Consider the following 12,279-nt stretch of genomic DNA (forward strand, 5'->3'; position numbering starts at 1 on the left):
CAGATTCCTTATATTATTTATTCAGCTCATGCTTTCATCACATACTGACTTTTCTGGCATTGCAGATCATTTACAATCTCAACACACACACACACACACACACACACACACACACACACACACACACACACACACTCATATATCCTTTATACATATGCTACATATTGTATTATCCCCTGAGTGTCCCCTAGGTACTAGGTATTGTGTTCAGACTATACTATCTAAATCAGTCATGAATTTGTGTGTGTGTGTGTGTGTGTTTGTATGTAATACACAGCAAGACTGGGCAATATAAAAGAGTTTAGTTTCTTTACACATGGCATGGTAGTGGGCGCCAGATGCGTGAGTATCAGTTCATTAGAAACAGCACCACTGCTGGGGTTTTCACACACGACAATCCAGCTAACGGCGGCCCTGTGGTCGGAAACAGACCATTGATGAAAGAGGCTGATGAAGGCTGACACAATTTGTGCAAAGTAACAGACAGGCTCCAGTCAGTCAACTAACAGATGAATACAACAGTGCATAGGTATAATGCAGTGGCATATCAGAATACAAAACCCTTTGTACTTTGTCATGGATGGGGTATGGCAGCCAACAACCTAACCTAGAGTTCTGCTCCTGTCATTGAAAAACAAGAAGCTGCAGTTGCTGTGAGCTAAGGAATACAAATACTGGATGATCGAAGACTGGAAAAACATTGCCTGGTCTGATGAATCCTGGTTTCCTGCTTTGTCACTCAGGTGAGAGTGGCATGGTAATAGTGTGGGCTGTGTTTTCATGGCACACATTGGGTGCCTTGATATGAGTTGAGCAATGTTTGAGTGCCACAGGATATCTGAACATCGATGCTGATCAGATGCATCCTTCCATGGCAGCAGTGTATCCATCTGCGAATGGGCTTTTTCAGCAGGATAATGCTCCATGCCAGAAGCCTTGGATTGTCCAGGGATGGTTCTGGGAACATGACAGTAAATTCAGCTCGCTGCTGTGGCCTACCCAGTGACCAGACCTCAATCTGTGGGTTTGATAGAATGACTTATTTAGAGTAGAGATCCACCACCAGCCAATTTGCAGCAACTATGGGAAGCATTGGAGTCAACATAGGCCAACACCTCTGTGCTGCACTTCCCCAGTTGACACCCTTATTGATTCCATGTCCTGATGAATTCAGGCTGTTCTTTAGCTAATGAATTCTCTTCTCAGTGTATATATCATGAATACTGAAATATCTTTGCCTTTACGATCATAGCTGTAGCCAGTAGGTGATTTGTTAATTTTTAACAGGGGGATGGCAGATGCACACGCAGCACTCTCTCTGCTACTAACTAGGGGATTGAGAGGGGGGATGGCAGGTTAACAAGGGGGATGCATTTTGGTCATTTTGCTAACAAGGGGGATAGCATCCCCCCTCATATCGCCTACTGGCTGTAGCTTCGTCACAGTTACTCTAATTCTGAGCACAACATAAAGATATCAGCAACATCACAGCAAAGAGATCAAACTATAAGTTTGATTTGTTCTGACATATAATGTGTAACGGCAACATGTAGAGGAATGCTTTCTGACAATCTATTGTATTGAACTGTAATGGAATCTGTTCATTTTATTTTTATTATATATATTTATTATATACAATAAAAATAATAGAATGTATTTATAAAAAAAAATATTTCTGTATTCATTTATATATTTATTTTACAGAGAATGCCTTTTGTAGACAATAACTTTCAGTAACTTTGTATTATATGTTGACAAGTATAAAAGGTTGAAAGGTATAGCCTACGTTTAGTGAAAATGAAAAAAAATGTTACGAGCTGATGGCTCATCTGTGGTGTGACGCGCTGAACAAGTGAACACCTCACGTGATCAGCCACCTCGTTTCCATGGAGACGGAGAGTCACTACGCAACTTGAATCCTGTGGACGCGGAGATGAAACTAGCAAGCTAGCTAACTTAGCTATTTTGCAAGCGACTGAAGTTGACATAACGAAAAAAATTGTTAAGGTAATCTCTTGATGTGAAATATGAGGTGACTGAGAAAGATATGACAAACACCTCTGACGCTGTATTTTTGAACCCATATTACATCAGTTAGGCAATTAATTAACTTAGCTCAAACTTTAGATAATTAGCTAGCTAGCTAACGATATTTTGCTTGCTAAGTAAGGCAGCGAGGTAGCCAGTTGCCCAGAAATTTTGTAAGTTTTCCATAGCTTGTTAACCGCAGACTGCGCAATCGCTGTCTTCATTATTTTAGGCTAACATGTCAAAATGTCCAGATAAATGTCACCTTAATATGAGGATAATATTAGTAGGGCGGTAGTTATCTGAGAGTGTTAAAAGTTACGCCTGGATGCGAAAAAAAATCATGCGCAAGACAGCTAGACTTTCTACGTTAAATTTTAAACACAGTTCTCTCTGTCGTTTCTAGATGGAGGTGTTGTCACAGAATGACACAGATTATCGGGATCTGAGGGACCAAGTCGAAGAAGAGGATGGGAGGGGAGACCAACAGGAGCTGGAGGACAACATGCCCAACATCAACACAGCCCCCTCATTGTGGCCCCCGTGAGATTATTTACCACTAACATTACAGCAACCCCCACATCCCCAACCACACACCTACACACAGACACACACATGCCTCTACAACATTCCACTGACATGTTGTTCGGATGTGGGGCCCCAAAAAGCAACCTACACGGCTCTGTGCAAACACTTAATGTACTGTTGTCACCAGATTTTCCATTACATACCCAAGGACCAGATTTTAGGGTAGCTCAAGATTTATGGTAGTCTGTGGGTAATGCATTCAGTGAGAAAACTCAATTTGTGGGTACCTTGGTAAAATCGGAATTGTTAGTCTGTGCACCCATCGTTTCACCAGAGGGGTGTGGCCAATAGGGCAGAGGCAGACCAAAGGGTTGAGTGTGGGAGTGTGGACTATACTGGGATGCTGGGAAAGTATGCTGGGAATTTTTTCAGCACTCACGTACCCCTTTCTCAACAGGCCAGAGGTTGGAGTAGAACTAGAGATGTCAGATTACCCCGCCTCCTACAAGGAGAACTCGCCACAGGAGAACCAGTTGCTAGACATGGCTGAAAACTTCCGCTGCCAGTACTTCCACCTGTACCCAGAACGCAAACCCCTACTGCTGTGCCCATTTAATGAGTGTGGGGTCAAGGTACTCACACACAAATACACTCACATCCCTTTCAGAAACATAAACACTCACATGCACGTACACACATTTCTCACAGACAAACACGCTCACCCGTGTCTCCCACACAAGACACGTTGAAACACTGAAGCACAACCATCACACAAAGACAAAAACATTTGTTGCGCAGACAGAAGCCAAATGCAATCACACAGAAAAACAAATATGTACGCTGCCCTTATGATGTGGTTCCAGTCTACAAACAGATTGAGCTATGAGAGTTCAGTGAAAGATTATATATATGTGATCCCAAAGAGCGCTAACTAATAATACCACTCTGTGTCCCTTACTTCTTCTCTCTGTCCGATGGAACAGAAGTTTGTGAGTACGACACTTCGGCCCACACTGCTCTCCTACCCAGAGCTGTACAGCTGGGATGGGTGTGCCAGCTTAGTGTCTGACTTCTTGTGTCTAGAACCACTTGACCCTCCCTGTGACCTGGTGAGTGTGTATGTGTGTGCGTGTGGGTTTGTGTGCAGAGTATAGTAGTAACAACAACAACAGCAATAACAATATCATTATTCAGTCCAGACAGCTCTTCTCCCCCACCTGGGTGCTGCAAACTCAGAGGGGCAACTGCTTTGATTTCTCCACTCTGCTGTGCTCCCTCTTGCTGGGTGCAGGCTATAACGCCTACTGCGTCAGCGGCTATGCTGTTAAGGACATGTGCCTGCGCAACCAGTGCCGTCAAGATTGCCCTCTGAAAGTCAGAGAGGAGAAGGTAAGTCACAACAATTGATACAGCACCAGCTATAGTACCTGGCCCTGTGCACATGTACATACAAGTAAATATGTGTGTATGTGTGTTGGTCTGCGAATATGTAAATATGTGTTTGCCTGCATATATGGCCTGTCTGTCTGTGTTCATGTGTGTGTTTGTGGCTGTATTTTGGACTGTCTGTGCTTCTGTGTGCACACATCTGTGTGAATGTTTGTGTATAGGTGTGCATAGTCTGTGAGTATGTAGATGGCCTGTGTGTGTTTTGTATGTGTGGCATATACAGTATGTGTATGTAACGGTGTGTTACCTGTGTGGATCAGGTAAAAGTAGAGGAGCCAAAGAGGCCTATAAAGAAGTACACGGTGAAGCCGCCGCGGGACCTACGCAGTGGCTTCCAAAAGCAGCAGGAGGCCCGGCGGCAGGCCGCCACACAGGCCGTCATCCAGAAGAGACAGGAGGAGGAAGAGAAACTAGAAGCAGTGAGTGAGAGGTGGGGTAGGGGTGGTGGTGGGGATGAGGGAATAGAGTATAGTGGAGGAGTGTTTGTGATGAGTGTTTGACGCGCTGTTATAGGAGGTTGTGACGCTGTGTTGCAGGAGCGTGAGCGGCCTCCCCCAGACCCCCTGCTGGGCCAGCGGGTGCACAGCTGGGTGCTGGTTTTGTCAGGCAGCCGGGACGTTCCGGAGAACTTCTTCATTGACCCACTCACGGGGAGGAGCTTCTCCACCAGCGACTCCTCGTTCCTTGGCATAGAGAGTGTCTGGAACCATCAGAACTACTGGGTCAACATGCAAAGCTGCCGCTTTGGCTGTGCGGTCAGTCTCTGTGTGTGTATGTCCCTGCATGACAATGTGTGTGTGTATGCGTGTGAGCATGTGAGCATGTGAAGGTCTGTGTAAGCATGTCAGGGTGTGGACAAATGAGTGTGTGCCCAAGTGTGTTTTGACTTTCAGCCATTGTAACTGGCGTTGGACGTTTCTGCAGGAGATGACCTTTGACCTGTTTGATACGGTGAGATGGGAGTGCCTGCTGTCAGGTTCCGCAGTGGAGCTCCAGCTGCTCATCTCTGACTTGAAGATAAAGCAAGAGACTGAGGAGCACGAAGAAGTACGTCTGTCTGTAGACCAATGAACAGTGGTATTTACTCTCTCTGAGCTGGGACACAGTGCTTTACTGTACCCAAGCAGACTGAATATGTCTGGGCCAGTACATAATGTTCTGCTGAGCTCAGATAGATTTTCTCTGTCTGGGTCAGTACACGGTGTTCTCCTGAACTCAGATAGTTTGGCGATATATGGGTCAATGCACAGTGTTCTCTTGAGCTCTTATAGATTGGCTTTACATGGACCAATACACAGCGTATTCATACTCCTGACAGCTAACTGGTGCTGTGTGTCTTCCTCAGGAAGAAGAGGAGGAGCCCAAGGACTTTGAGATGCCTCCATCTTGGGTGAAAGCAATCCAGATCTCACGACAAGGTGACCCTGTCTGTCTGTGTTAGACTATGACTGTGTGTCTTGAGGCCTTTCTGACTGTTTGACTCCCTGTGTCTTGCCCTATCTAAATGTGTTTGGCCTTGTTTCTCTATGTCACCCTGTTTCTCTGCGTCTGACTCCTGAACTTGTCTGATCCTGTTTCTCTGTATCTGACTCTGACTGACCTGGTCTTTGTGTATCTGACCATGTCTCTCCATGTCTAACTGTCTCTCTTGGATGACCCAGTCTAACTCTGTCTCTTTTTGTCTGTCTTGACATCTCTTTTTCTGACCCTGCCTCTCTGTGTCTGACCCTGTCTAATATGTCTGGCCTGTGCACAGATATGGAGACACGCTGCCCTGGGGGGAAGAAGGCGATCCAGTACCGGAAGGCTAAGCTGGAGAAGTTTGCCCCCTACACACAGCTGGATGGACTTATCACACGCCTGACCACCTTCACTGACCTTGAATGTGAGGGCATCTCCAATTACCTAAGCCACTGCAGTTAACATGGCAGCAGAACAGCTCCTGTGCCTGTTCCTTTACCAGTATCTTTATCTGAACACTCTTTGCTAAAGAGAAGGTTACATACCTGAGCTGTGCTTCATTATACTCACCATGGCTCTTCCCTCACTCTGGTTGTCTTTCTCCTCCTCTTGGTCCCGTGTTTGCTCTGCATGCTGGGCCTGTCTGCCCCACAGGCAAGCAGCCCAACGCAAAGCGGGAGTGGTATCAGAACAGACAGGACCACCTGGAGGAACGCGAAGTGGACATAGTCAGCAGTGTGACTCTGGAGAAGTTCCGTCCCGGGCGAAGCCATGCGTTGAAGAGTAAGTCTATAAACATTGTATAAACACTACAAAAATGCCACTGTCTCAAATACTGACCATGGGATTTATATACTTCCCCTCACTAAAATGGTTCAAAATTCTTGGATGAAAAGGCATTACGTAGATATGAGGCATTATGTGTCTTATTGATAGACCTTGCTGAGTACACACAAATGTATATTATACACAACAAAGAGTAGTTCCACACTGGTGAAACATGAAGCTCACTGACGTGTTGTAAGTACAGTGTGTTCTCCGTCCTCACAGCCCACAGGTATGTGACGCTGGTTCCGGAAACAGAGCGTGAGATGGAGTTCTACAGCAACGCCCGGGTGGACGGGCTGGCCAAGCGAGAGGAGCAGCCCTTGGAGATGACAGAGAGCTTCGAGGACCGTTCGGACTTCCTGTACTACCGCCACGTGGTGTTTAACGAGCGCACTGAAGAACAAAATCCTGCCAAGGTTCACGATGCAGATCACCGCCCCATACAGGTAACCTTATCACCATCGCCTATATCGGTAATATTAACCGCAATCCCTTCACTCATGCAGGTAACACTAACTTTTCAGTTGAAGTGGAATGTGCTCTTATTTAAGCCTGTGGGTTGAAACAGGGGAGCTGATGCGCTAACCTATAGACTTCAATAAGAGTACAGTTCCCTTATATTGAAAGTACTGTAAGTACTTTAGTGAAGTACTTATGAGTTCCTCATACTTAAAAATAAAGTATGAAGAACTCATAGTAATTTCACTAAAAACAGAAGTGTTGAGTGATAGTTACTCTCAAAATAACTTGTACACCTTTTGATAAGACCATAGAGTTGGGTATATAAAGGTTGTCAACAGAATAATGCCTTTTTACTGGTGAAGGCAGTATGCTAAATGAACTATTTTGCCTTGCCATTATTATTAAAAAAATTTGAGTATGGATCACTGATCACCTGAGATAATAATAGAGATTTTACAGTTGTAGGGATTGGGGGACAGATGGGTCATACGCAGGTATGTCCTGATTTGAGCAGAAGGTTGTGGAGAGGTTCCACAGAGACCGGTCAAAGCCAGCCAGCGAGGATGTGGCAGAGCGGGTCTTCTTAGTGTCTGAGAATCGCATCCACCTGACGTACCACCGAGAAGATGACCGAATTGTCCCTGGCTGGCGCAGCTTCATCAAGCCCTTGGACGTAGGGGACTCGCAGAACCAGCATTCCTTCACTCCTGATATGGTCTCCACTTTCCAGGTCAGAACTCCAAAGGCTATCCAGGTCAACATTCATAATACATTACCCCCTCCTTGCCTCTTTGGCCCCAAAGGCCCTCACTCCATAGGCCCTAATGCTTATTAGTCAATGTAAGACATCTGAACTACGTGCTGAGCACTGTTCAGCCTCACAGCTGCCCCAGTGAGCATGTCAGATAAAAGAAGAACAGGATATGAATACATTCTTATCTTACATACTCATTGATTATGTCAACAGTCATTTATATCTTTGTGTGTGTGTGTGTGTGTGCAGGTTGACCCATTTCAGAAGCCCTGCAAAAACCTGTTTCTGTATGAAATGTTGGTCTCTCTGATGGAGGAGGAGGAGAAAGTGATGCTCCGAGTGAAGGAGTCTGAAACAGAGGTATGGGGGGTGTCTCAGTGTGTGACAGAGAGTACATGAGAAGTTGTGTGTCAGATGAGAGATCGCGGACTTGTGTCAGAGAGCCACAGTGAATTTTCTCCGAAAAAAAGATCTTAATCTGGGTGTGCCTGTGTATGCATATGCACATGTGCATGTGCACATACATGTGTGTGTTTGCAGGTGCGCACGATTCTTAATCTACGGGCTCAGGAAGAGAGCAATATTGAGCTACAGATCTGCATCTACAACACAGCCAGGAATGAGAAAGCACGCCTCCACCGGGAGGCGCTGGTGAGCTTGACACGTCTTCGTAGAAAGCCTTACACATTATTCACTAAATAAACCCCATTGGAATCATGCACTGTGTGCACAGGAGTTCTCAATAGTGTTTATTAAACAATTGAAACCTTATCTTAGCTTACCATTCTCCTGCTCCTCCTCCACAGGAACGTATGGCTAATGAGGAGCGCCTGCGACAGGAGGAGGAGGAGTTGGACTTCCTGGCACCGTTCCTGGCCCGGCTGAACAGTTCGGAGATTCTGACCCACGAGCTTGCAGTTCAGCTGCGGAACAACTGTTTGGCTACCCTTAAGCAGCAGCTCATTGATGAGGCCAACCTGATCCAGGCCCGCTTTGAGATGGTGAGTCGGAATAGCTGATCTACATTACATTACATTCATTTAGCAGACGCTCTTATCCAGACTGACTTCCAGCACAAAAGAACAGGAGTGTATCCATTCAAGTTGTATGAGCAACTGTGTCAGACCAGGCTAACAATACTCCCAAACCAGTGAGTATGAGCGTAACAATATTCAAGCCCTACAACAAATTAACTTGTGGAACCTGACTAGACAAGGGAAGCCAGGTATACTACCATACATTACAGTCACTAGATCACAGAATCAAAAACACATTTATGTGATACTACACATAAACAGCATGTAATACAGGTAGCAGGTGTTAAGGGGGTGGGGTTGAGGTGGAACTGAGGTGCAGTCTGAAGAGTTGGGTCTTCAGTTTGTGTTGAACAATAGCCAGTGATTCCGCTATCCTGACCACTGTGGGAAATTCATTCCACCACTGATGGACCAGTGCAGACAAGGATCATGTCTGAGAGGAGCAACCCTGCCAGGATGGGACAGTCAGTTGCCTCATGGTTGTAAAGCCGTGCTCTGGCGTGATTTGTCATGATCTGGGTGGTACATACAGTTTAAGGACTGATTGTAGGTGTGAGGGGACTCTTCAGCTCCCTGTCCTGTATGTCGGAACCAAGGTTTTGAACTTGATGCAGACAAGTCACTACACTTAGGGAGGGTGTAGACAAATCATGCATCTGCATTCTGGATTAGTTGTAGGGGTTTGATGGCATAGGCAGGAAGACAAGCAAAGAGGGAGTTACAATAGTCCAGGCATGAGAGGACCAGGGCCTGAACTTGAAGCTGCGTAGAATAAATAGTGAGGTAGGGGAGGATCGTTTGGATGTTGTATGAAAAGAATCTGCATGCCCGACTCATAGCTGTGACCTGAGAAGAGAAGGGCAGTTGGCTGTTGAGCATTACGCGAAGGGTTTTGACAGTGCTACTAGTGAAAAGGCATGTAGAGTCCAGGCAAAGGGAACAGGGAAGACCTGGATGGGATTTAAAACATTTCAGTCTTAGCCAGGTTAAGCTTTAGGCAGTGCTCCACCATCCACTGTGAATGTCCTTCAGGCAAGCTGAGATGTGCTTGGAGACCTGTGTGTCAAGACAGGAAAAGTTGAGTGTCATTAGCATACATGTGGTATGAACAGCCATGGGAGGAGATGACAGAGCCAATAGATTTCATGTAAAGACAGAAGAAGAGGGGGCCAAGCATGGAGCCTTGAGGGACACCCATAGGCAGGCTGTGGGGTCTAGACAACCCACAGTTCCAGGACACTCTGAAAGTGAGGTAGGAACCTAAAGAATGGTGTTAGCCATCCCCAACATAGTCAGGGTAGACAGAAGTAGACTGTGGTCCACTGTATCAAAGGCTGCACAAAGGTCCAGAGGGTAGGGCAGTCTCTGGAATGGCCAGCCTGGAAGCTAGACTGAAAAGGGAAAGAAGGTTGTTCTGGGAGAGAAAGGAGGATAGTTGGTTGGCCACTACACGTTCAAGTGTTTAAGAGAGAAAGGGAAGGAGAGAGACCGGTCAATAGTTCTGGACAGCGGATGGGTCCAGAGTCCTTTTCTTCAGCAGGGATGTGACTTGCACCTCCTTGAAGGCTGCAGGCACAGAGCTTTCAAAAAAGCTTTCACAAATTCAGCAGAGCGGAGATGAATGGTACAAGGCTGGGAATGATGGTCTGTAGGGGAGGTGAGGGAATGGCATCCAAGGCACAGATGGTAGGTCAATGTGATCTGAGGAGATGAGCAGCATCAACATCTGAAAGTGGAGAGAATTTAGAGAGAGGAGGGGTGGAGAGTGGGAGGGAGGAAAAAGACAAAGAAGGCCTTTTTGTCTCAATGTGCAGCTCTGCCAGTAATATTCATATGTACAGCTGAGTTTTAGCAGTGATCAGATACACAGCCATATCAGCGGTGATATCACTAGAGATACACAAAAACGTTAATGATGATTCACCACTCTATGCAGGAGACCCAAAAGTTGGAGCAGAAGCAGCAGTGGTACCAGAGGAATCAGCTGTCCATGACTAGGGAGGATGAGGAAGAATACCTGACCTTCTGCTCTGATGCAATGTTCAAAATCCATGTCCTGAAACTGCGCCTCAGCAGGTACCATGCAACATATCTGCTTTTCCCTGTTTCTCTAAGTACCTGATTTAGGATACCTTATGCATACCTTACAAAATACGCACCAGTTCTGCACTTTGCAAGTAGGGCTCTGTGAATTGGGCACAGTTTCATTTCAGTTTTTCCTCTTCTTTCCCTTGAGATGTTTCTTGGTTTGATAGTGCCTCAGTGCATTCCAGCCAATATTACTGTCCTTTGCTGTGGTGACTTTGCCTTCCGGATAGTTTACGCTTTACTTTCACATTAATCGCCTTCATACTCGGATGAGTTATTCAGAATTATGAAAGCTGCAGAGACACCTGGTGGTGATAGAATGCATAGTTGAAAAACAGATGGTTCAGTTCTCCCTTGTTTGATAGCTTATTCATGGTGCTACAGGGATATCATGCTAGCTTTTTACCTCTTAAACATGCAGAGATGGTGAGAGCTAAATGGGTTCAATCAAGCCGGTGACAGCATATACTCTCATCAGCCCACGGTCTTATAGACAAAACACTATCTGCATCACAACACAACAATATCCTGCTACTGCTTTTTGCACCAAAGGTAATTTAACTCCACACAACATTTAACTGTTATCTGCAAACTGCAGAGAATTGGGGCAGACTGTAATTCCTCAAGAAGGGTAATTCTAGTAGATTTTATTCACGTTACACCATATGCATACCGAATTATCAAACCACAGGGATTGGTTATGGTGCAGGGACTAGTGTTGAATAGTACCTGGGACACTATGGCCCTCCTGGAGTGAGATTGAGATATGTCTGATATTATCATCATCATCATCCCTGTGTGTCCCAGGCAAAAGGAAGAGGCCCCACAGAAATACCTGGCTTTGGACAAGAAACTTAGACATGACCCCAGACTGGTTAATCTCCTGTGATGACACCTGAACCCTGTCTGATTCACCTCCATCATCTGCTTTCACACCACCTGACTCACCTCCATCCACCAAACCCAACTGACCCACCCACTCCACCTGACATGCTCCCCATCACGTGACACACCTGTGCCACCTGACACTTCCATGATTTCATCACCTAACACACCTTGCATTTGCTATTACCTTGGTAACCTCAAGAATACCTTCTCACCTTCACACCTCCTGTTGTGTCACCAACACTGGACTTGGACAACAGTTGGAAACAGCTACTGGACTCACATTAAACAGTTCCCCTCTGCTGTGTGTAGATTATTTTATTTGAGTATGTGGAATCGATTAGATGTATGTCATAGCATGATGTGACATGGCTAGTATTAATTACTTTTAAACAAAGTGTTTTGCAGGCATACATCAGTTCAAAGCAGCAATTACATTACTGACACAGTAAGCCCATTGATTTGTGTCATGAAAATATTCTGTAGAGAGCATGTAGTTCACTGTTCCCGCTGAAAAAAATTTTCTTTACTAATGTGCTTCCCACAGTTGTCACTGGTGTGTTGATTTTTTTTGCGTGGGAGGGACAGCTAATTGTGATGACAATTATGTTCTCCAGCCAACAACAGTTTGGTGGCATACTGCCATAACTATACAGTTAGGCATTTCAGGTTTTCCTACAGAAATAACCAAATGCAGTCAGGGTCCTTGTGAGTGTTCACTTATGTAAAATTTAATCTAATTTAAACAAAATTGTACTA

General features: G+C 45.5%; 1 protein-coding gene across 1 annotated transcript; it reads left to right on the forward strand.

The window, feature by feature from the left end:
• The first annotated feature begins 1,928 nt into the window (after positions 1-1,928).
• On the forward strand, positions 1,929-11,811 carry ccdc135 (coiled-coil domain containing 135). Its single transcript, XM_036543769.1, has 18 exons — positions 1,929-2,007; positions 2,435-2,571; positions 3,014-3,188; positions 3,540-3,665; positions 3,751-3,945; positions 4,266-4,424; positions 4,542-4,760; positions 4,930-5,052; positions 5,351-5,423; positions 5,762-5,890; positions 6,121-6,249; positions 6,517-6,740; positions 7,271-7,486; positions 7,760-7,870; positions 8,051-8,161; positions 8,317-8,511; positions 10,484-10,623; positions 11,443-11,811. The coding sequence occupies exons 2-18, from the start codon at positions 2,435-2,437 to the stop codon at positions 11,522-11,524; spliced, it is 2,544 nt and encodes an 847-aa protein (XP_036399662.1). The 5' UTR covers positions 1,929-2,007; the 3' UTR covers positions 11,525-11,811.
• Positions 11,812-12,279: the final 468 nt, after the last annotated feature.

Source organism: Megalops cyprinoides, chromosome 13, assembly GCF_013368585.1.
Source record: "Megalops cyprinoides isolate fMegCyp1 chromosome 13, fMegCyp1.pri, whole genome shotgun sequence".
NCBI lineage: Eukaryota > Metazoa > Chordata > Actinopteri > Elopiformes > Megalopidae > Megalops > Megalops cyprinoides.

Bases quoted from the DNA above. Each gene is read 5' to 3' on its own strand.
- ccdc135 (XM_036543769.1), top strand. From the start codon at position 2,435: ATGGAGGTGTTGTCACAGAATGACACAGATTATCGGGATCTGAGGGAC. The intron at 4,425-4,541 runs GTGAGTGAGAGG...GCTGTGTTGCAG, and splicing joins AGGAAGAGAAACTAGAAGCA to GAGCGTGAGCGGCCTCCCCC. The intron at 5,424-5,761 runs GTGACCCTGTCT...GCCTGTGCACAG, and splicing joins AATCCAGATCTCACGACAAG to ATATGGAGACACGCTGCCCT.